General features: G+C 43.9%; 1 protein-coding gene across 1 annotated transcript in view; it reads left to right on the top strand.

The window, feature by feature from the left end:
- The window catches only part of LOC120902785 (protein apterous), a 65,981-nt gene extending 54,549 nt beyond the window's left edge, over nt 1-11,432 (top strand). Inside the window, exons 7-8 of the mRNA XM_040311781.1 lie at nt 6,794-6,990; nt 7,611-11,432. Coding sequence (XP_040167715.1) covers nt 6,794-6,990; nt 7,611-7,781 — 368 coding nt within the window. The 3' untranslated portion in view covers nt 7,782-11,432. The remainder of the gene's footprint in view (nt 1-6,793; nt 6,991-7,610) is intronic.
- The last annotated feature ends 14,234 nt before the right edge of the window (nt 11,433-25,666 follow it).

The following is a 25,666-nucleotide window of genomic DNA, read 5'->3' as shown; positions in this document are numbered from 1 at the left end:
GCCCCTTGCGACGACCACGATGGCTATCGTTGTAATTGCTTCGGTGAGCTTTTAGCTACCGCTCGCCTGGACGATGAACGACCGGGGATCAGCAGCAGCAGCGGCAAAGGTTTATCCGTTTTGGTCTTTGCAGATATTGTTTTATGTTTTGTTGTATCGCTTTTTAATGCGCCGAGCGCCGGCACGCACCGCGCGCCGCATAGGCCAGCTTGACCTTTTCCGTTGGAACTCGTTCGTATCGCTATCTTGGCGTATTTGCCCCCCTCGATCGTCCCCCTTGCGGTTGAGTGTCTGCCGAACGACCTAGAAGCAAGTAAAAGCAGATGGTTGTTTCTCTGTCCGCGAGTGTGTGTGTGTGTGTTCGTTTTGAGTGACAGGTCATGTCGTGGAATGTTGTTACGTTTTGCGAACCATGGGTAATGTAAGGCAGAGGCAGCATTAACGCACACACACACACACGAAAAAAAACGACAGAAATAGAATGAAAAATGGAGAATGAACATTGCAAAAAAAGGCAACAAAAAAATCAGACATGGCTGCTTGAGCACATTGCACAAGTATGATTAATATGCCACGATTAACTTGACTTGATAGTAAACACGATGTAAATATTCATAGTTTGCAAGAAAATAGACATACACATACGGTAACTTTAATGTATTCCGAACAGCCGGGCCTTCCGTTTACGGAGGCTTAATCTATTTGCTAGAATTGTTTGATTACCGGTTCCTGGAGTCCCGGAGGGGCGATTTTGATGATATTGTGGAGCTCCAAAACCCATCCTCATTTGGCAACAACGGTTGCGAGTGCTAATGATGTGTCATTTACTAACGTGTTGGCTGGGAGACATGCCACTTGTTGTTGGAGCTCTAATCTCTACCTCACGCCAGCATCCAAACGTTGGAAAGGGTTTGGGCGCCGGGTTCAATGCATGTAGCCCGGCAGGCTTTCGTGCATAATGAAGATGCCTCCCTTTTCGGTAGCTTAATTGAGGCGTGATTTGATGAGAGTAAATGATGAGGTTCCTGCATCTGTGAGCCTACGAAGGGTTGGTGTTTCCGTATGTTTCCGGGTCCCTTAAAACGGTTTGGAGTTCGTGCTTTTTTCACATGAACATCACTTCAACAGCTCCACCAGGGCTTCGCAGCCTCCCCGGAAATGGCTTCCGTGTTAGGCTGCATGTTCTTCTCATCGCATTCTCAGAAAACGGGGCCGAATGGAAAGTTCTTTCTACCGCTGCTATCAGACGGCAAGACATCAGGAAACCACCGACCGGCAACCGACTGTTTGTGATGTCTATTAGTGGGAAATCATCATCACTGGTGGCGGGAGGGTTAGAAGAAACTAACCCATCGCTACCAGTTCTAACAGCAACAAAATTCAGGGCTTATGAAATGATGGAAAGACATTTGTGTGTGTTTAGGCCAACTTCCAGGAACTGACTGTCGGCGGGGACGCCCTTATCTCTATTAGCACTCACCCGAAGTGGACGAGAAAACTAGACAAACGCTGCATGTAGCCCCGGCCGGAGGCTGCGATCGAGATGTTGAGTGTCGGCGGCAGAAAAGGGGTTCAGTGCGTGCGCAAGGCCGTCCTGTGTCTCGAGGTCGCACCTACTTTTTTTCTGTCTGGTGCCTCAGGCCTAGAAGCCTCTTTAGCTCTTCAGCAGCTCGGGTGCGCCCCCTTCAAAAGCTGGGAATTGCCGCGATGACACGCGGGCATTGTGCGCTTTCAATCCCATCCCCACCGAATGGTAGTAAAGAAGTCGAAAAGTTAATAAACATATCATAAAGAAAGAGATTGTAAAAGGTCGTAGGTTCAATAAAAACGCCCTGGTACCCGATGGTTGCGTACCACCACCACTACCACCATCATATCCCGTCTGCTTTCGGATGCTTACGGCAATACCCAGCGGGTCTCGCAGTTGGGCTGCCGCATCGAGGAAAGGGCAGAACAGGGCCACAGAGAACGCTACACCGGTCCTTGGGAGACGGGTCGTGGGAGCGGGAAGGCGGCATGGTGAGCGGTGTAGAATGTGAGCTATCAACCGGTTCGCAGGACCAGATCGGTTTCGTAGAGAAGATTCTTATCGGGCGAGTCTCAGCTGGGAAGAGCAACAGCACCAGCAATAGCAGGACACAGATGTGACGAGGCGCAGGTTTTTGTCCGTAGTTTTTCTTTTTCAGTTGTTGTCATCTGGCCCTGTTGTTTTGGATTGGATTACTTCGGGGTTAATTTATGATCACAACAGTTGCCGTTCCCAAGCGCGCGCGTCCGGGCTGGAACAACCCATTGACCTGACCTGATTTCTGTTCGACGCTGCCGTTCTTTGCTCGGGACCACGTCTTCGGGACCACGTTGTAATCGTACGGATATTGAGATGTAACGTGATCCTGTGATAGTGGAACAAGAGGAAGAACGAACGCAACAGCAAAACACATAGAAGATAGATTAATTTATTGCTTTATGATTTAAGAAGCAATATTTACGAACCTGTGCGCTTATCTCACAGCGCTTTGCACGTTCACAGCCCCAGCGGGATGGTCTTGTTCCAAGAAAAGTCATTTCCAATTCCCATCTTGAGCATCTTATTTAAAGCAATGTTTTAAAGCCATCATTTCGTTTATGCTCTCAGAATATTAAGTCACGTTTGCAATCAATACGATCCTGTCAGTTCGTTACGTTTTGTAATTTCGAAATCGAACTCTCTGTGCCTCTCTACCCTAAAGTGCCACATAGAAATGATGCCAAGCAATATAGGGCGCCGTGTTCAAGGACAACCCGCGAACAACCGATTGCCCAAGGACCTTATATAAATTGGTTTCAGTATTTTTCCTTTCTTACTTGTACGGAACTTTACGATCTTCCCGATTTATGATCTACCGCGATCTTGCGATGCACGGCCACGTATGTATAGGGCGATAAACATGTTAATAACAACTTCCAACACTGACTCGAAACATTCATCAGAGTGCGGCATTACAGCTCCGAAAGGATTGCTTTCTCAGAGTCGAGTTCCATTTCCAAGGACTACACAAAACCACCGACCCGCCACCATTGACGTGCCGAATGTTTGTGTGTGTGTGTGTGTGTGTGTGTGTACCGATCAAACGTTAAACGCCAGACAAACGGTGACTTCGCGGGATGGGCAAAAGAAAATGAAATCTGTTTGCGCATCGGGCGCATCACGGGCTGCAGTCAGTTTTAATGTCAATGTTTAATGTTTGTGCTGCCTACTGACCGACTAGAACCGCGCGCTGTCGGCAAAACCCACCCCCCTGCATTTCGGACAGCACAAAGGCACCGTGCTGCTGCTGCTACTATCCCTTTCCGATGGGAGCACAAAAGCGGAAAAAGAACAACCCAAAACAATAAAAACAAATCAACTCCCGAGGAAGTACCATTGTTTTTTGTAATGATTAACGACTCCACGCTGTATTGCTGTGGGATGGCGAGACCCACCGGTGCAGGGTAGAATGTACAGGGGTAAACACAAGAAGGAAAAAACCCTTCCCGGACTGACGGAGGGATGCTGGCCAGTGCTGTTTGTGTTGGAAGCTGGAAAGGTAGTTCCGTGGCAAGATACACTTTGGATGGGTGCATCGAATTGGTTCGGCTAACCGGTGTTACCCAGCGCGGACGTGGACGAACCAGAAACCGGTTTGCCGGATTGTTTAATCAGCGAGAGCTCCTCCTTCTCAGTCTGGGAGCATTCTTCAATTTACTTATGCGCTTCTTCATGTTTTGTAAAAAGACAATGCCAGACATCTTCCGCAAGCAAACGATTTGTTCGTTAAACGATCGGTGCTGCTTAAAATGCAGTAACAGTAATAAAGATATATTTTTAACTCCAAATCTGAAATAAAAAATAAATAAATATAATTCCAACTCTATTCGCACATCTAGTCAATTGAATGTTGTTGAAAAGCAATTTAATGGTGTTTTGCGATGTTTTACTGCTCACACTTTGTTGGAAAAACTACGCTCAAACTCTTTATGTATTCTGTGTCCTGCGGGGACATTTATTCAATTTTCACTAGTCAGATCCCTGCAAGGAGCATTTCAGCAACGTCCCGATCATTCGAACAATTACGCACCTTTTTGGACCGAAAAAAAAAAAAACAAAACACCAAAGTCGTGAGCACAGTTTTCTGTGCCAACTCCCAAACAGTGACCATCACCCGAGGCCTCAAGTCCAGCCAGGTCGAGAGGAAACGCAGAAGCAGAAGCAAAAAAAAAACCCAGAAGCTCAAACCATCGACTTTAACGCCCTCCGGGTTTGTAGCCGGTTGTTTGCCGGTTGTTTGCCGAGTTTTTCCGTTTCCTGTGCCTCTCGGGCTGTTATTGTTTTTTTTTGTCTGCAGACTGCGTCTTCCTCTTCTTCTTCTTCTTTTACACCGTTTACTGGCACTCCACCCCCGGTTCATCCGCACAGATTTCATTGATTTGACAACTTCAGGCGCCTAAGGGCTCCATAAAAGGGTGTAAAAGAAAGAAAGAAACCCCAAAGAAATAGAAGAAAAATGAAAAAAAAAATGCAACTAAAGCTATGGGATGGAAAATGAAAAGAAAAGTAACAAAAAACAGAAACTCCCGAAAGAAGTAAAACCCCCGAGGGCAGGAAAAGAATACAACGTGCAAACCTTAATATTAAGCCACCGAAGTAGCCCGCCACAAGCGGACCGTTTGGTAGTCGGCCGGTCAAACCAAACCATCGAACCGACCAACCAAACACAGAGAGCATACACACTGCTTGAAAAAAGAGATCCAACAAAAAAAAAGGGAACCGACAAGGAAAACAGTATCATTGTCTGGTCGGTGCGGGTTGAACCCGGTTATTATTATTTGCTCTCGGTACCCTACGGGAGTTGGCACGCCCCATCCGCTCTCCCTCTGTGGTGCTCTCTAAAGTCCTTTCAGAAGACCGATTGACGGCAACCGCTACCGGTTCACCGGAGTGTGTGTGTATGTCTGTGTTCGGAATCGCCTTGCAAGTGAGAAGAAATAACAAGTAGCATAATTCTAATAGTCGGAGTCCCGGAGTCGGATAGATCATGCATTTTTGAGTGTGGTCTTTTGCTTCCCGCTCACGAAGGAGGTGGTTCACTCCCCGTCTACCACCACGGGCTTCACTGTAATTTGTCTGAGACGGGGTGCTTTGCTTCTCGTATCGATCGTTCACCGACACACGGCCCGAACGGCCTTACAACGGGTGTCTATGGTCTATGATTTTTTGGAAACATTGTTATGCTGGAGCCGCCTTTTGTCTGGCTGATCGGCTACTGGAAGTTGCCGCACTCTTTGGTTCCGATCCGAACGCGCCACCTCAGGCTCATGGAGTGCCGGAGCTGACCCGAGTCTGACCTTAGCGTAGTGTAACCACAATGGAGGGTGTTCGATTTGCGTAACATCAGGTAGCTACCGGGTTTCGGAAGAGTCGGAAAGATCAACCCAGTTTTAAGGCCGTGGTACACAACAGAGAGACATGGAATGAATCTACTGGATGTGGAAAGGCACTAGAAAAGAGACGCAACAAACCATCTAGCGTGGGAACAGCGTCTGTTGGTTAGAATCAATCTCACCTCGCCTAGGTAACATTTGGATGTTTAGGGCCTAGGAAGCAGGGGCATCTTTTATGACACAAAGTTGTAAACATTTACCGAAACGTCATTTTAGTGACTCAGTAGTGATGTGGTATAAACATTTCGAGAGCTTGTAGACTAACCTCCGCAATCAAAAATCCTATGCTCAAACGTCAGGTTTCACCTGCTTCAATGGCTTTTAAAAGGATGTGTCTCTCTCTCTGGAAACCTTCAACAAGGTGTAGCAAGTTTTTGCGTCACTGTTCGCTGCCGGTGACAGACGACATTTTGATGACCTTGGGAATGAGAATCGCTGCCCCATCTGCCCGGTCCGCTTTCCAAGAAAACACTCCACGTCCATGTGGCTTTGCTGGTGAACGAAGTTTTCTCCCAGAGCCTCTTGTCGACTTGCCAGACACATCCACCATGTCCCCGATAAAGACATCGGAGTTTTGCCGTTTTTTACGATTATTATGTGGCCATGAGTGTGCCAGGCCGGCCAGCACCCCGAAAAGAAGGTTGAAGGTTGCGCGGTACATGTCGGCGTAGCTGCCCGTTCATGACCGGTGCACACGCTCGTTGCCCTGACTGCCAGCATCCCTACAACGCGGGGAGGCCATAGGTTGTTGAGGTACGTTTATTTCCCTCCACCGAAAACCTGAAAACCCTTGAAGAAGTCAAGACAAGAGAGAGAGGAGACAAGCTGTGTGCGCGGGGTTTGCCTAGCCGATGCCGAGTTTTATGGTGCCTGACCAGCAACAAAACGCACAATGAGCTCAGGGATAGTCACACCCTCTTTGCGTGATGAAGGGCCCGGACGCGGTTGGAATTGGGAAGGCAAGAGGAGCAACTACAACATTAAAAAAAGCCCCCGAACCTTTACATCTACCGGCATACACACGCTCTCGCGCAGTGGCCAAGTAGCGAAAAACCGATCTCCCCTTGCGCCCAGCTTCACACCGAGGCTAGTGACAGAGGGTGGGCATCGTTTCGTTTCCTCTGTCCAGCGGGCCCCTTTGCGTTGGTCCATAAAACGGTAGTACAAGAAGACAAGAACCCAATACATTTGCTATTCGAGGCTCTAGGGAGTGAGTTGGCAATAAAGCCCCCCTGACCGGGTACGGGGACAGAGGGTGTACATACACCATACAGTCGATTGTCTTTTACTCATCGGTCTCGTTTTCCCCGCATGGGGTTTCTTCACCTTTCAGACCTGAACACCGAGTATCTGGACCTGGGATTTAGCCGGGGGCTCGGTTCCTCGTCCCGGGCCAAACGGATGCGGACGTCCTTCAAGCACCATCAGCTCCGCACGATGAAGTCCTACTTCGCCATCAACCACAATCCGGACGCGAAGGACCTGAAGCAGCTGTCCCAGAAGACGGGACTGCCGAAGCGTGTGCTACAGGTAAGAAGGCATTGTTAATGTATTCATTTTAAATAGGTTAATAGCTTGAAGAATGGTTAGAAGAATAAGAGAGAAAAAAACATAGCTAGTAGAACTCACGAATGATTATTTTATAAGATTACCAGCAAGGTTATTAAGAAGAGAGCATAACAACACGTGGTTTATTTGTCTAATGAGACTTGCGTAAAAGAATAGGCCATATAAGATATATTTTACATTTAGTTGTACAGAACTAGTGAATATATCATTGAAAAGATAATTTCGTTCAGTTTAGTTCACGTAGTGGCATCTTGTTAATCAGTTTCAATGTGTTAAGAACATTATTGTAATTGAAATCTAATAGAAATGTGAATATTCTTTGCCAAACCTTCATTATCTTGTTGACAATAATCAAATTAAATGAATAGAACTAGTACTTCAAGTAAAATAGTATAACTAAACCCCTTCCAGAGTGTTCCCAAGGCTTTGTATAGTTAAAGGCTTCCGATTTTTTTAGTTAAAGTAAGTTAAAGTAACTCTATGAGAAATTGAAGCTCCATTTTCAATCATCCAGCTCCAATCAATACATTGATATCTAACGCTATGCTCTCCTCTATCTCTCTCTCACCTCCTACGAATAGGTTTGGTTCCAGAACGCACGCGCAAAATGGCGCCGAATGATGATGAAGCAGGAGGGCAAAATCATCGACTCGGACAAGGGCGACGGTTCGCTCGACCTGGACGGGTACGTTTCGCACAGCCCCGGTTCCTACATTATGGGCGGCCCCGGCAGCCCCTCGTCGCTCGACTAGCAACACACGCAGTCGAGAATGCAGTGGCAAGTGCATCTTCGGCGCTGGATACGACGGCTGCTGGCGGGTGAAGCAGCGCCGGCGGCCGGTGGTCCCGTCGACCAAAACGACGATACCGCACCGCCGGTGGGTGCGGCGAAAGCTCCGTGAGTGATTGTGCGAGCGTGCGATTGGGGAAGGGGGGGGGGGAGAGGAGGGCTGTTGTGATCCGAGACCGGGGACGGGGAAAGTTTTGGGAAAGTTGCTGTGCAGTGAGGGTGAGAGAATAAGAGAAGTAACACAAAAAACAGGTGCGTTAAAGGGCAGAGAGTGATTAACATCAGGTGCAAGCAGGCAGCAAGCGCAAAAACGGATAAGGAACACCCAATCAAGCGATAAAAACCAATGGAAAATTAGTTGTTTTTTTGTGGCAACATGCGTGAACGAGTGAATGTGCGTGTGTGCGTTTGTGATTTGTTGATGAAATAAGCTAAAATGGAGATGAAAATGTAAACTAACTTCCCCAACTAACTTCTCTCCCCAGACACCAAAGGGGGAGTTCCTGTGTGTGTGTGTGTTCGTGTGCGCTTCCCGGTGACTGCCCACGGTCATGTCATGCGGTAACACAATGATGTTATTATATTCAAATTTTCGGTCGCTTTTTTTTAATGCTCGTGTGCGTGTTGTTCTCTCTCTCTTTCCTTCATTTCGATTATCCGGCCTGATGGGCACAGCACCAAAAAAAAAAAACAAACTATGCCCTGGAAATGAGGGGATCGTAAGAGAAAGAGTGAGAGAGAGAGGGAAAATATGTTGCAAGCAAAGGGAATGGGGCGTGCGCCCAACCAGCAAAGGCATATACAAAAAGGCCCAACTTACACCGCCCCGGACATGCAATGAATGCAATCGAAAGAGCAAGCATGTCACGCATTTGCCTTTGTAGCGGATTCGATTCTTCCGCCCGCTTCCCCTCAACCGTCAGCATTCCTGTGCGCTCTGATGGGTGGGGGGGGGATGGGGATGAAAGCTTTCGGCACCGGCCAAAGACATGGTTGCTATGTGCGTTTGCTCCATACCACACTCCCCATGCCAACCAGTGCCAGTAGGCGGGTACTGGCGTGATGGAAAAATCTCACCGCAACGAAACGGCTCGGCAAAAACAGCAACAACAGTCCAGCATGCAGGAAGCGCAATAGTGAGCAAAGAAAAAAAAACTTGTAGTGCAAGCAATAAAAAAAAGAGGATAAACCGCAGAAAAAATGAACATAAACGCCCAGTACGAAAAAGCAGAGCGAGAGAGTTGAAGTAGTGAAGAGAAAGGGATAAAACGTAAAACATAAACGAAACTTGTGTGTTTGCAAGAAGAAGAAGCAAAAGCAGAGAAGAAAAGAGAAGAAGCAATAATATTAACAGCAAAAACAAGCACGAACAAAAAAAAAAGACAGCCGCTCATACAGTGCCACATACACGTGGAGAGATGTGAAGGACAAGATATAGAACAAGAGAAGAGGCAAAAGAACAGAGCAATGAGAACGGAAGAAAGAAGACAAAACAAAAAAAGCGAGTACATTTTTATAAAACCAACGAATCCACAACGAATAGATGACTGCAGTTGATGGGCTTCGACGAGAGGAAGGCAAACTGTTTGAAAAACGCGTAGAAAAGAGAAAAGAAGCGAAAAGAACACACAGAATAACATACACACACACGGAGTGAAGGGGTAAAAAATGGCGGTCTAGTATAACCTGGCTAGCTAAAACATCATCATAAACACAGACAAACACACACACACAAACACATACGGTTGATCGCGTATGGAAGAGATTCTTAATAATAATGTATGCACATATGATTACGCCTTACAGGCGGCAGCATAGTTGTGGTATGATTTTTCTCATGTTTTTCAACCGTTCAAACAAAACCGTGTCTTTTTTGTATGTTGATCTATCGTCTTCTGGTCAACTGGCCTCCCGTGCTGCTATTTGAACGGCCATTTTTTTCGCTGGTTTGGTTGCCTCTTCGCGTAAGAACCGGTGAGCTTTCCATGTTAAAGCTGCGTTGGGTGAAGCTTGTGTATCTCCCAAAGGGGATAATCTCCATTCGTTTGGTGACATTGCTCATTGATTTGAATCGAAGTTGATTGATCAATCTCCCTGCTCTGGGGCGCAACAACGAACGATTGTATCCGGCGTGTACTCTCGTCCCCTTCTCGATCAGGCTGGAGACGCTCATGAATTGCAAATCCCGTTTGCCCAGTCCCAGGATAATCCTCAAAACCACACACACACACATACAAAGACGCATCGTATCCCCACAATGGATTGTAATTCCTTTTCTGTTTGTGGCGTTGTCCACTGCGTATCCTTCGGTTGGTCTGCGTATCTTTGCTGCAATAAATTCAATTCAGCGCGTACACGGAACGGCAATCACCTTTCTGGGTTTCTGGTCATTCTTTTGCGGGGTGGACCTGCTGCCTGCTGCTTGTCTTGTTAGCGGAAACGTTGACCCATTCGCTCGGTGCTGATTTCCATTGAATGGACGCATTAAATTTAATCGTACCGGCTCTTGTCGATCGATTGGGATTGAGTTTTTTTCTCTTTCAAACATCGAGAAAGCTCACGTTGCAAGCATCTAAAAGTTATCAATCTTCAAACCAAATTCTCCCCAAAAAAAAACCTACTTCCTCGGGCCAGTCTGGCACGGCGCCCGTCTCAAGCGTGAGACAAATGTAAAATTTATGAAACAAAATGGAGCGAAAATACTCAAACTGTAGGGTACTACACTAGGTAGTTCATAAATTATGACGTAACGTGGAGAACACAGCAGAATTTGGTGTTTTTCCTTCATCTTTTAGCCACGCATCTGTTTCTCGTGGGACGTCACGGGGAACACGGAACTCAGCATGAGGAGTGAGTTAGGATAATTACGATCGTTACGCTGCCGCCAGCTGGTAGTGGCGCCCTTTCTTCCGGGGGGCGCGGCAAAGAAAGGTGAAAGTAAATACATGTCCGCTCCTCGAACCGACGCTCAAAACCGATGCTCAAATAAATAGGAAGAAAGCAAAAAAAACAAACGGAACAAATTTCAAAAAGGCAAAATGCCGGGATGTGTAGCACTAGAAGTAAGTAGTCTTTGCCGTGGTTGTTGGAGGAATCTCAGACCCCTCAGACCAGCGCACGCGGCGGCAGACACTGTACAGACACTTGATAGCGAGTAAGCTTAGAACGTTAGTTGTCTTTACCTTTCTTTTTTTTCCTTTTTCCCCGCTTAACAGAGGAAATAGTGGAATAGAAAAAAACGTGTTGTAACAATGCGAGCGAGAGACACCATTTTCGATAGCATCCTTAGAAGCAACGGAGCGAGGGGAAAGTTCTTATTTATATCAAAACAAACGAAAAACGTAGATTTAGACATTTTTAGGTAGTAACTATCTTTAAGGAGCGTGTACGTGTGTGTATGTTTGTTTGGGGGGTAAAAAAACAATCGTTTAACTAGTGATGTAGGCAAAAGGTATGGAAATAATTTTTCCCTCTTCTCAAGCTACGAACCTTCGGGAAGATGAAGTGAAAACATATGGAAGTAAAATTGGGAAGCGTAAAAAAACCCATTTCTTGCAGCTTGGTAGAATGAACGGACAAATAAAAAAGAGAGAAAACAGGATAAATTAAAACACTACTCGAGCTTTAATAAATGTTATTTTTTTTGCTATTTAATACATCCGAAGCCAGCGGGACAGGTAAGGACTTACACGCGCCCTGCTACCGTGCACTGGCAGTGGCAGGACCTCCTCCGGTGGTGGTTATGTTTGTCGCACGTGTTTCCCATTCACGCAGTAAAGGAAAAGGAAAACTCCGAGCGCAGTACACGGGCTAGGAGCTCATTATTTCCTTTGCCGCACGTGCGCGCAATCTCCCGCCGTGTGGGCGCCGTTGCCGAAGCGAAGTCGCGGTGGCAGGACGAGAGAGCGAAAAAAACTGAAAATCCTACTCTCGGTGACGCACTGCGGTGTGTAGAATGGAGGATTTTTTGTATGTTAATATAAACTCTGGCTTACGCGGGTGACAAAATGGTGGTTTGCAACGGGGTTTGGTGGTAGCAGGATCAACAGCGATGGCACGTGTAGGTTAGGTAAGTTGGTTTGATAGCTTTTGCTCCAATTTGCTAGGTGTACCGACGTCAAACCCACGGTGGCAATCCGGTGGGTGTGCATTAATACGATTTTAATCGGAAATAATTGAGCGTCCGGTCGTGCTGGTTGGGATGATGGGAACATGATGATGATGATGATGATGATGAGCTGCAGTTCAAAAGGTTAAAAACATTACAAGCCATGCTCTAAGTAGGCTTGTGGGAAGAACGTTTCTAGAGCGGGTCATGTGTGGTGTTGCTGTCAAGGAGACGCTCGATTTGCTAAGTTTGTTTTTCTTCTTTGCTAAGCCTCTTATTTTAGATTATAGGCTTATTTTTTTGAATGATTTGCTAGACATGTCTTATGGTTTATCACTTTTACAAAATTTTTATTACTTATTTCGAAATTTGGGTGGTAGCTTCAGACTTTTTCACACAGCAGTATTAAACATTTAAACAGTAATAAAAAGGAAAGCATTTGCTACTTCTTAACGGTTAAAAGTTCTTATTTACTACATTTCAATGACATTCTAATGGAACAATGGTTTGTATAAAGTGTTTATTTTTCGTTCTTGAAGTGACGACTTTATCCAATTTTTGTAGTTGCTGAGAAATAATTGAACACATTGTGCACCACAGCATAACCAATACGTTTTTCACCTCTGGTCATTGAATTGCAAAAGTAATCATTGCTAAGCTTTTAATTTTTACATTCTTTCCTTTTGCTCGAGCAAATACAGAAAAGGTCCTTTAAAACACTACAAACAGTTACCGATTTACAACTGATTTTGTTTGAACCAATACAAGAAAGCGGCATCGAAAAACGACGCTGTTAAAACCAGCCAACTGCTGAACGTGGAGTACGGTAACGAGAAGCAGCTCTGCTTTTGCGCAACTGGCGGCCCTCTTTGCAGACAGTTTAGTTGTAAAAATTTCATACCATCCTCACGGCAGGCTTCCGAACGAGGACCAACACAGTGTGGTGGCTGTTAAAAGTGTAGCGCAATAAAGAAAACACACGAAATGAAACGAAACGATCGGGCAAAGGCAGCTCTGCTCTGTAGTTTGCCACTCGTCTTGCCCTTTTTTTGTTGTTGGTTGAGCTGGATGATGCTGTATAAAAACCGTGAACCTTTTGCAGGGAGAATCTAAAAAAAACAGGCCTATTCCGTTCCTTTTTCTCACCCCGGCTCGAGATAATATTGGTCAAAATATAGCGCTTTCTAATTATAAGCCTCTTGACCGGGTAGCAGCTCGGTTGCAGTAAGGAAAGAAAAACAGAGAAAAAACACTTCTGGTTAAAAGGGAATTGAAGGTCCTAGAAGTTGAGCTAAATTAGAGCTAAAAAAGATACTGAACAAAAAAAATCGTGCCGCACGGCTTGCACAGGAAAAAGCACCTCACAAGACAAAGACATTCAAAAATCAAAACTGAAATTGACACTTGCCACAACGCAAAACGAGCATATTCGGGTACAATGATCGCAGGCGGCATTGATTTGTGTGTATGTGTGTGTGTGTGGAGCAACCAAAAGGCAACGGCAGACCAAAAAGAAAGGAAAAAGCCAACTTCGATTGTGCAAAAACAAGCACAAACCTCAAGTGGAGGTGCGCCGGACGATGATGGCACACCCGGGAGGACAAAGAAAAGATGCCTCAAATTACAGTAATTACCCCGCACAAAGCCTGGGGAAAATGGAAGATGAGCTCTCGTCGCCACCGTCACCGCGCTCGCTGCCATATCCGCCCGGTTTCGTCTCGATCATTTCGATCGTACCATCCTGCTGCCCGGTAGCAACTTGCGGTAGCCATGAATGTCGAGTGGAGACATGAAAATGATCATAATTTCCACCTAATAATATAGAATTGTCAAGCTACTGAAACTGTGCCCGACCGGGCGATGCACGCGTTGGTTGTGCAAAAAGGGAAGCAGCCGCTGGAATCGATCGGACGTACGGAAATCGATCGTGCCCCGAATGTGTTTCCTTGCCTTGTGAGTCGAATGGGAGAATGTCTTCTTTTTGCTTCCTTTTTTTGTTGGCTTGCTGCAAAGCGAAATGACATTTGTGATTGCTGTGGCCTGGGTATGGCCGCAGGGTGTCCGTTTGCTTGAAGATGGCACTGTTCCGAAGGCGTTCCTCGGGTTCGATTTCAGGGAAATCTCAGATAAACGGTTATCAGAAGTCGTTTGCCGTTTCATTGAGTAATTTTTAGGGTATGCAAGAGGAAGGATAATGTGTGTGTGTGTGTGTGTGTGTAATCGAGAAGAGTCCCTTCGGGTGCGCTGGACGTTATGATTATTTGAATGACTGGCATTTGCGTGTCCTTGTGGCGGGTTTCGGGGATAGTTTTTAAGCAGCACTTCATTGATGAACGGTATATAGAAGAAGTTGTGTTTTTAATTTTGAAGGACTTTTTGAAGGAAGAAGCCCAGTGATTAATCACGCCCGACAATTGTGCAAGCTGCTATTCATCAAGAAGCTGACACTCTGACTAACAATTACAAAACAGTTTGAACGAATGTTCTGCTGTAGTACGGCAGCTGATACATTGAGCTTGTTATAGGGTCATTCAACAGCATTTTGGATTCTCTATTGATGACAAGAGATTCTTAATTCCCTATGAGAGTTCTATGCGAGAAAAGTTCAATAGAATCAACAATATTAACACCATTTTAAACAATTGAAACGGATAGCTAAAAAGCAATGATTAATGAGCTTTATATCTGCCATGATGTTAGTGGCATAAATTGATGATTTAGATTGAAATTTCATTGTTTACTTATGACCATGGAATAGCACAAATGCAACACAAATTGTGTGTATATAAATGAACTTATTTCAAAACAAACAAACAAAAAAAAACAAAGAAAAACAAAGAAAAACAGAGGAAACAAAACTATTCCATCGATTTGTTTTGTTTATTTAGAAGATCTTCTAGATCAGAAATCGTTATACTCAGGATCAAACGAATATCTTGAGTCCTAAATATCAATTTGTACTAAACATTTGTTTGTATTGAATTAATACCTGTCAATATTGAGTTAAGTGCAGCTTAACAGAAAACTAAACTGTAATTCGTGAGCCAAGGACTTAAAAAGGAGACATCAAAGCATAAAAAGTGAGCAAGAACAACCTACTAAACCATGATTAATTGGTCCTAGAAAATGCAATGAATATAATTCTACGAAACCAAAACTAAAACACCCATGCAATGTCATGTTCATACTTAGATTTGTTCTGAAAACTCCCTTTTCTGGTACTCGCAAACCAACACTTGAGCAATTAATCAGCCAAAAATTGAATCTCAAATGCATCTCTTTATGCCTTTTCTTTCTAAAGGATTATCCTTACCCAAAGCTACATGCAAATTGTGGTCCTAGGCAATAAATAAGCAACGTAACACTATCCTACCGCCTTCAAAACCGATCATTACCAGCCAGATTAGGTAAGGGTTTGATTTTCTTCTAAACGACTAGTTGAGCTGCAAGTGCACGCGACGTGATCCCTTGCTGGGTTTGCTGTCGCTTCACGATCCTTTTTCCAAAAGATGCATAACAAGTCCATGTTAGCCTGTCGGAAGAGCGTGTTAAAAAACACTTGCTTATGGTATTTTAGAGCACTTTAGGGAAGATGTGAAAGGAGAAAAGGGATTGTTTTTCGATTTTTCACGCTTTTCTTTAGATCTTCTTATCGCAGAGAGCCTGTTAGTCTGGCACTGTCGAAAGATCAGGTTTCCACCTACAAAACGTTCATTGCATGCAGTATTTGTCCCATTTTGGCGTAACACTGGAAGATAAATGCTCCTTGCTGACATTGAACACCCCGGAATTGAAACAGCCCAACAACAAAAAAAGGCGCCTAGAAGACCTCCTGAAACCTTCGCCTAACCATTCATCACTGCTTCGTTTTGACCGGCCCCGGGGGCGATTTCGAGAGTGATCTTTCCAAACTCACCACTGTCGTGTATATAATCATATTCCGGCGGAGCAGCAGATCCGTGTTCGGGTGCGCGAGTTGACCGGGGCGTCAAAGACACGTTTGAGGCTGCCAGCGAGGAAGCAAAGCGCCTCGATCAATCCCTTCTTCGACAGGGGGTGGTGACTATGAAGGTGGAAGAAAGGGGGAGATGATGCAATAAAATTTATACCGAGTACCGAGCGGTACGATTGAACGTAGTATTTGAGCATTTTATGGCAGCCCCGCAGCATATCCCGAAATTGTGGCGCGCCCGTGTTGAGTTCGCTGCGATTTGCGTACGGTCGCGAGTCCGAGGGGACCGCGAATCATCCTCAACCGGTTGAACGGGTCCGTAGCATAGGAAGAGATGGATGACTGGATGGATGGGGTGGGAGCGGGGAGCAGCATAGTATAGAGCGATGCTTCCCTTTTCACTATCACCCGAAACCCGTTGGCCGCGCGCGCGCGCGTCTGTGTGTTGTGCTCTGTCTATTTCGCCGGTGCTTTTTTATGACATCGGGGATCGTTCTCGGGATCGTAAACAGCGGGCAAAGCTCGAAATGATCCTCCCGGTGCCGGACGGATAGTGGTGGATAGATTTCAGAATCAATAAAATAAAAGTTTATCGTTTTTAGAATGATGGTGTTTAGATAAGTTGTCCACAGCACGGAGGGAAGTGGTTGTTGCGGAAAGGTGCGCGACGGACGAGAAACGAGATGTAAAGGAATTCGATACACGGCTTCACAGCCTCAGACGAGGCCGAGATGGATGAGTGTGATTTGGTCAGTTCGAGTCGGCCGTTGTTGTTGTACGGGAATTGGGGAGGCTTTGCTGAAATGGCTTTCGGATGCAGCATAAAAACGGCCAGATATCTGATCCGTTTGTCCGTTGAGCTTAAGACGTTCGGACTTCCGCTACCGATCGGTGGGGTAAGGTTTGATGTTTGAATGAAGCACATACAAAAACTAGAAGCTATTTAGGAAGGGTTGGGTGTTGTAGTAGCAAATATAGCAAGCAGATAAAAGACAAGAAAAAGAGGCATTTAAATAAATATTCACGTAGAGTGTTTAAGGAGGTAATGTGCGGAAACGAAACGTGACACAATACAACAGGCGTCTCTAAACTTTTCAGTACGCAGGCCGCATTACTCGGCAATTGACGTTGTTGAGGGCCATTTTGACACTACCTTTAGTCAATGGAAACAATCAAATCTCGTTTTTTTTTTTTCTAAAGAAAATACTAAGTTCATTTATCAAATATTCAAAATAATAGATTGCTTTTCATCACTGGGCCGCGTTCAGGCTTTCGAAGGCCGCATGTGTCGCGCGGGCCGTAGTTTGAAGACCCCTGCAATACACGACAGCTATAGCTAAAATACGACATTTGAGGCTTGTTGGGATGTTGTAGGGCTATAGAAATATAATGTAAGTTTGAAAATTCACCCTTTTAAAGACGATTTTAACAATCAGTTATTGAAAACTTTAATTTAAAATAATTTCAAAATGTGTTATTAAGATAAAATAGCTCAAGATCATGTTTGGTTTTAAATGTCATTTGCATGGACACAAGCTACAAGACGTTGAGTTAATTTTTGAATATGGGTTTGAAGCCAGTTTCATCTATTATACATAAAACAGAGTACACAGTTCTAGCAAAGAAAACAGAAGGTTTCTTTTATTATAACACTTTACCAAATCAGTTATATTATTAACGCTTGGTACGACTATTTTTTATGTTTCCTAAATGTTATTAAATTAATCTCACGATTTATTGATTGATTTCTTTTTTTTAATTTTGTACTAGAAATGTGATGTAAATAACAAAAAATGGCACAAGTCGATAGTTTGTGTGACCGATACTAAAATACGATAGAAAACAGTGTACAAATCGGATTGAGACTTGACATACAAACGTTCCTGGGAAAATACCTTGACATAAACGTCCGAAAATCCTTGGAAAATACTCTATAAATAATGGGGAACCTTGTAACTTGTCAGACATACTTTAAATGATTTTAAAAAGCTATGAAAAATGAAGAAGAATAATGAAAAAATGTTAATGATAGTCAAGGTGGTAATCCTTAGTATAGTGTACAAAAAACTGATCTTTCAATCTAATGGTACCTCAACTTCTATTTGAACTAGCCACCAAATTATCTCGAGCAGATATTTAAGGAAATACTTTCAATTCTTTCACAAATTAGTAATAGTTGTTATCATTGACAGAATTATCCTTTTCTTCTTCTTCTTCTTCTTCTTCTTCTTCTTTTTGTTCTTCTTCTTATTGTTCTTCTTTTTTTTCTTTTTTTTTCTTTTTCTTTTTCTTTTTCTTTTTCTTCTTTTCTTCTGCTTCTTCTTCTTTGGTACAACAATTGTTGTCGGTCAAGGCCTGCCAGTACCACTAGTGGGCTAGGATTTCAGTGACTTTATTGATTACACAAAGCAGGATAGTCACTCCTACATATGGGGGTACGGTCCATTCGGAGCTTGAACCCATGGTGGGCATGTTGTGAAGTTGTATGACTTGTAGACTGTACCACCAGACCGGCCATCATCATCCTTCTATATCATATATTACTTAGGTCAAAACTAAAGCTATTCTTGTGCTGTTGCGTTTGTTCAGTTCAAGTTCATTGGTATATTTTATTAAAGTGTTATTCATTTTGGGCTTATATGTGTTGTCCTGCCTATTGATTTAAATCCTAAAACACTTTCCTTGGCACCATTTGACATCATAATTTCCACCCCTTTCAATCATCCACTCCAGCTACCGTATGTCCCACCAAAGCATCACACACTTCACAGCAAATCAAACAGATCAAGATCACCATCTCTGCCGTACGTCATCGTCAACAATTCGCCCATAAAATCCTTTTCCGTACTGTTCCGGTACTAAGGTCTACTCACAAAACTCATTGTTGATTGCGGAAATTAAAAAGGACATTATCAATGTCGACGATCAACCGTATCCTATCATTAGCGGGTGCTTGCCTGTTCATTACGAACGGTGTGTGTGTGTGCGTCCCTCGCCGGGGAAAGGTTTGAAAAATTTGTACCACCAAAACAGGGGGAAAATAACGGACCCGAAATTCACGCCCGATTGAGCCCTTCGAGCCCCGGCAACCCGCTGGGTATGGGTGAATTTTTCAAATCGGAGGGTGGAAAAACCCGCATGCCTAACGCACGATTGTGTACGACCGTGATCGTTATCGCGCTAACTAGCCAAAATGACAAATAACAACAAGCGCAAGCGATAAAGAGACATCACGGACTGGGTGAGCTCTCACACACTCACTCGCTTGCCCGTAACTTGCTCACTTCATTTCCAGCTCAGCTATTCCATCCATATCCTTATTCCACCCAACAAAAATACAAAAGCCTACAAGAGAAGCGGAAAAATCGGACACCAAAATAAATGTGTCCCCATCCCCAGCGCAGAGAGCGTAGGACGAGGAAGTGGGTTTTCCAAAGTGGCCGGAAAAGTGCTGTCGACACATGTTTCCGTTTGGCGTGTGCGTATGGCTAGTTCGCAAAAAAAAACATGAAGCAAGCCACCACCCTCAACGGGACGGTGTAATAATGAAATCACTGAACGTGTCACATTTTACTAGTCCGTCCGCCCACCGGCACACTTTTCCCCCTTTTCCACAGCAAGCAGAGAACGCAACAATGGAGGGGAGGTTTTCCCCGTTCCTGTTCCCCCGGCTCGTCGTAGTTCCGGTGTGTGCGTGATGAAAAGATTTACGAACCGAGGGTCAGACTGGACCGTGGGTCGATGTCAGCTCGATGTCACCTCGATGGGTTGCGACCTTTTTCTGCTGTTGGTTGGTTGGTTCCGTTTGTTTCCCCCACTGCTGCTTCCGGGAGTGTGCACGGAACAAAGATCGGAGGTCGTTCGGAAGGTAGTGCCGTGGTTTGTTGTGGCGTGTCGCGCAATGTGTCAGGCGCACCAAGCCGCCGGGGCAGTAAAGAAACGATTAGAGCAGCGACGAAATTGAGACACTTTTTTCCGGGCGATAAAAAATGAGCTATGATAATTTTATGATGCACAACACACGCAATTTGCACACACAAACACGCGCGCGCGATTTGTGGGTAGTTGTTTTTTTCCTCTGTTTTCTAAACGATAAAAATATGATAATAGAGTTTTATGCCACCTTATTAAAGGTAATTGTGTTAGGATGTGTGCGATGCTGGTAGCGTATGCTGGAATTAGGTCTCGTGGGAATACATGATTTACGCTGGTCACAGGGATGACCATGGACCATGGGTGCTTGTTAGGACTCAATTTATTTATAATACGATGTGCTGATTTTTTTATCTATATTTCAAATTGTACTATTTATCTGAATGCTACGGCCGAAGGTATTGAGTATTTAATGACTCTCAAGATAATCAAGATAATTCTATCAGTTTTAGGTGTTTTTTGAAGTCTGGATTATATTGTTGTGTTGATCCGGATTTAGATTCTATTGGTTAAATAATATATTGCAAAATTGACCTTTGAGCAAATATTCATGTTTCTCCAGCAACGTTTCTCCAGGATGATCCTAGTTTTTGGGGAGCTGGCCTCCGAATCAATCCTTATCCTCCTTGCCTAGACTTGCCTAGACTAGCACCTTGCCTGTCTCTTTCTATATTTCTACTAATGAAATATAATGGTTTGTTTATAAATTCAGATGCGTGTTTTATACTTGAGAATCTAAGAACTATAATGGAAGTTTAGTAAAAAAAACACCCATACGACAGGGCTCTTATGTTCAGAGGTTTAAGCTGACGCTGAGGCTCTTATGTTCTGAGGTTGAAGAACCACCAAGCAACAAATAAATATTAAGATGAAACTTCTCAAAACCTCAACCGTTCAAAACTCATGGAACACATCGAAAACCCTCTAATAGACGTCTATATTTGAGTTGCTGAAGCTATAATCTCGAACAAATTAATGGTTCTGTTCGATGATAAATGCAAAAATGTTACCAAGCTGGGATTCATAACAGTGTTACATGATACATACATGCCTCATGCCAGCCTGTTTGGGCTTCGCGGCTGTTTTTTTTTTTTTTTATTCAGGAGTAACGGTCCAAAAAGGCCGTATTGCTTAAGAGGCTTCGCGGCTGTTAATCAACATGAAAAAGGTCAAGAAAAATGATAAAAAATACTCTATTTAAACCCCCTCTTCCCTGGGCCTAGGTTTGATCGTCGCTTACATCGCTGCTTGCCAAATCACAGTTTTGTACGATTTATTCTTAAATCCTCAGCCATTTAACTTTTTTTTTGTTTTCGGCAGATAACAATTTAAATTAGTTAGACAATTATTTTTTTTTTATTTGCTGTTTTATAGTATTTTTAATGTCTTTACAGGGTTTTACAAGTCAGAATCGAATGTCAGCAAAACAATTTACAATTACAATCTTTTTTAGTTTAGTTTTTCTGGTTTAATCACCCCGAGACCCTTCTGCTGTTAAAATATTCTTACCGATCTCTCAAACGCCCTCCAGCTGGGTTACGCACTTTTTCCTCCCCTCGTGTGATGATCCCATTCATCGTCGATCGACTTGACTGGATGTTCTATTCAGCCGACAGAATGAAAGAAAAAAGAGCGCTCCACCATCTAATCATCCATCCGTCATCCGGCATGATCGTCGTTTGGTCCGTAATTCACCCGCCATTCATTCATGCACATGCCGAGCCAATTGTCCACCACCGTCATTCATTCATTCATTACTTCGCTTTGAAGATTATGACATGGCCTACCTTGCGTATGTTGTTGTTGTTTTTTGCCTCCCCACCCCAACAACCCATACCTGATCAGCCGGCTGTCGCAACCGTAGTGGCAGGTTGTGTTTGGCGGCTTGGCATGTAAATACCTTTGGCATAGTGTAGTGAGTTGGGCGCTGCGTCACGGCGTCGCTGTCGCTGGGACCTGTTATTTCCGTGCCAAGCCGAAACCAAAACCAGCCGAAGCCTCGGATAAAGCCATTCATTGCGGTCGCTACCACCGCCATGTTCCGGCCAGGCATCCGTTTCGGTCTCAGTAGGCTGTGAGGTGTTGATGATCATGCATATTTTTCCCTCTCTGCACACACACACGCACACGCGGATAGTGATCGAACGGCGGCACATTGCTCTGGTCCGTAATACAGTTCCGAATTGACAAAGCGTTATTATCTGCCGTTTGTAGATGCTGTAGGGCAAAAAGAAAAGTAAAAAAAGCGGGAGGAATTTTCATCTGCTCAACCGGCCACAAAGAATGCTCCCGTCGGTGCGTTCTGGCAAGTCATGGAGGAGGGAGTATTCAACGGAAAGAAGCCGATCCGATTTAGCGTAATTCTTGTGTCCGGATCCTGTGCGATGTGCTGTGCAGCAAACCCTCCCCCTACCAGCCCGCCTTAGATAAACATGTTCGCCTTTGAATGGTGGCGGCAAGCGCACGGAATTTGCCACCGATTGTCAGAGGTTGATGGTGTACGCAAGAGAGCCAACAGTTTGCACACAGCCCAGAGACCGCAAGAGCGGCAGGCAGCGGGCAGGCAGGCAGGCAGGAAAATCGGAAGCGCGAAACGCAGACCCTTTAAATCCTTTGGTAGCTGTGCACACCGTGTCCCCAACCGTCGTACGACCGAACAGAATCGATTGGTGGCCGTCGGCTCGTCTGGAACGTTTGCCGATGCCACGTGGCCACCGCCTCCTCATTAGTGGCGTGTTACATGATATGCCAATAGGGAGACGCATTTACGTCCTTCGCTGACGGGGGTAAGCCGACGCCGCGGTTCCCCCGAGGGGGTGTGCTTGTTATGTACGCGGGTGTGTATGTGTGTGTGTGTGTGTGGGCAGGCACGGATTGTCACGGGCGCGTGAGGGGTGCTGGAATTTTCGGCTCAGTGTGCAGCTTTGTAGTTCGCGGTCGTTTTGCCGCTGCTTTGTAAGCCGATATAATCCGACGTTCCGTGTGCAAGGGAACGGAGCGATGGAAAACGATGGGGAGGAAAGACTATGCCTTGGGCGTGATTGTGAAATGAAAAATTTGGAAAATTGCAAACGAAACACGAAACATGGTAGCGCACCCGAAGGAAAATGATGTTTTTTTTTGTCGGGAAGGATCGGTTTGCAGAGGAATTTTTCGGTACCCCCTACGGCGCGCCGGCACGCTTTTGGAGATGTTTGTTGGAATGGTAACATTTTAAAGCGAGGTAAAACTTTAAACGGTTTAAATTTTAAACATTGCTGGTGTACCTTTAATACCTTATCAGCAACTCTCCGAGAAAGAAGACAAATGGCAAGAACATTGATTTAATACTGAAAAGACAAAAATATCGTTTTCTACCAATTAATATCAACATTACAAAGTATTATTTACAATAGGTGGGTAGGGCAATATTACATTACATTAACGTTATTTTGAGATGTGGAATTGAAACATGCTTTTTGGCACCAATGCAGTGACTAGACACGGTAAGAAAGCATCTTATAATGAAGCCAATCTTTTCTCATTATTCAGCTTTCTCCTTTATATTTCTTTAATTAGCTGGTAATTTCTGCGTCATACATTGATTTTAACCAAATCGAACTGTGCCAACCTACTTCTTATAGGCTCTTTGAAAGGAAATTAGAGATAGAATGGGATAGGAATGATAAAAAAACTGGAGCTGAAAGAATAAATTGCTCATGTAAGCTCAATGGCTCATCATTTGGTGGTGATTTTGGATTTATGAAAGGATACTTAATCGATGAGATCAATGTTAATACTTACAGAGCTTCCTACGCTTTATTTTGGTTGGTTTACGTATTTTTTGGGGTTCATCTCCCATTGAAAATCTATACAATGTCACGCACCGCATTGTTAAATAGTATTCGTGTCGTGCGACCTTTTACATGTTAATTATTTTACTTAAGACCAAATAACAAATAAAAAATAGTTCAAAATTCTGGGAAACGCCCAATAAATTGTGGAAATGATCCATGAACTTCGATAAACGCTATATTATAAATAAAAATCCACTTTGTTTATATGTTTATATGTTTATTGATTAATCCATCGGGATCTTGAAGATCCGACATGAATGTACTTAAATTAGTGCTTATAGACTATGTAAGGTACATAAATCGATCGGGGAGAACAGGTGCACAAGAATAGAAAATGTATTTTGAAAATAAAATTATTACGTAATTAATTACGGAAATAAAATTATTAAACTATTACTTTATTAACAAAATCCAATAAGGATTTTTGAGTTTTTCTTGAAAGGGTCTGGTCTGATTGCTCGATTGATTTGGATTTTAGTACGCTGTCAACAATGTAGAAGGACAATTCAAAAATTAGTTTACTGCAGATTGTTAGACAAAATTAATTTGTTTGAGAAAATAGCAAATAAATTGTAATGTGGACTAATAATTTGACGAAAGTAAACAAAATCTTGTTTATAAGCAATCGTAAAAATAATAAACCTCCAATGGCCAAAACATTGTTTTATTGAGCCTGATAGAAACTAATTTAATTAAAAATATACAACTAATATTCAAGTAAGTGGGAGTATCTACGTTCAATTAATTAATCTAATATAATCTTTGAGATATATTAACGCAGTTTTACTTAACTGAAAATGATTTCGCGCAAGACTGAACGAAAAAATAAAACAAAACGATCACATGATTTTCATACAACGTACATTCCTACCCCACAAAAACCACACGAAGCTTCGCTTTTGCAACTAAATAATATTCTAACAAAACGTACCCATGCAGGGAGCGGTCTCACGAAGCATCCCTTGCGACGCGTTCACGTGCAGCGTCACCCTGTATCATCACCCTGTATGCCGGTAGCCGGTAATAAAACGTCCCATTACCGTCGTGTGGAATTGTAACACACAATCATTAATGCCCTGCCGATGAGGATCACGCTCGCTCAATCCACCCGCCCCGCGTGCCTGATCGGTGTTAATTCATTCGTCACCCACCAGTTGATCGAGGGTGCCATCATCGGTCGACCCCCATTGCTGCACGTTCTGCCGAAAAGGGCACGCAACGTGCGCACTGCAGATATTCGTGCGTTAATCCAATATTTTATAACGAAATGTTAAGACGGTGAAAGAAAGAGCAGAAGATACAGAGACACACATGTGGAATGTATAAAAAGAAACCACACAGAAAGTATATGAAAAAAAAAACCGACACAAATAATGATCGGTAAGAATTTTAATGAAAGAATTAATCGTTATCTTTTTGTCCACCCGAAAATATTACCTTTCCTTTTTTGAATGCGGGAATTACGGGGTTATGTGTTTTTTTTTTTCATTCTTTTTCTCGGTCAATTCCTTTTAATAATATCAACCAACACCGACGGGAACGTGAGGGCAGCTTACTTTCGCACCCTCTCCGCCGAAATGCCATTAAAACTATTAGCATAATTGCAATTGATAATGGTTGGGCATCGCACGCTTTCGTTACGGTACGTGATCCACCGCCCATGTGGTGTGGCGCCATTGCGTGATCGTCCAGAAGGGGAGACACACATGGAGCTCGATGGCTGCAGCGAAAGTATTTTTTTATTAATAAATTTCTATGGCACAGTGTGATGATCATGAAAATATCTTCAAAATTTCCCTCTTTTTGGGGGAAACAATTTAACTGTGGAAAGGGTTCAGTATGTAAAGAACACACACACTACCAATTAGCTCGGTATGTTGCTTGATATCTAGCAACAAACAAACACCGGTCCAATTGACAGCATGTACCTTCTTAACTCCAATCTGTGACGCTGGAATAAACGCTTCAACATATTGCAACAAACAGGAACCAAACATAAGCGCCACAACCAGCTTGCA

The sequence above is a fragment of the Anopheles arabiensis genome, chromosome 3 (genome assembly GCF_016920715.1).
Source record: "Anopheles arabiensis isolate DONGOLA chromosome 3, AaraD3, whole genome shotgun sequence".
NCBI lineage: Eukaryota > Metazoa > Arthropoda > Insecta > Diptera > Culicidae > Anopheles > Anopheles arabiensis.
This window is presented reverse-complemented; position numbering and strand designations above follow the sequence as displayed.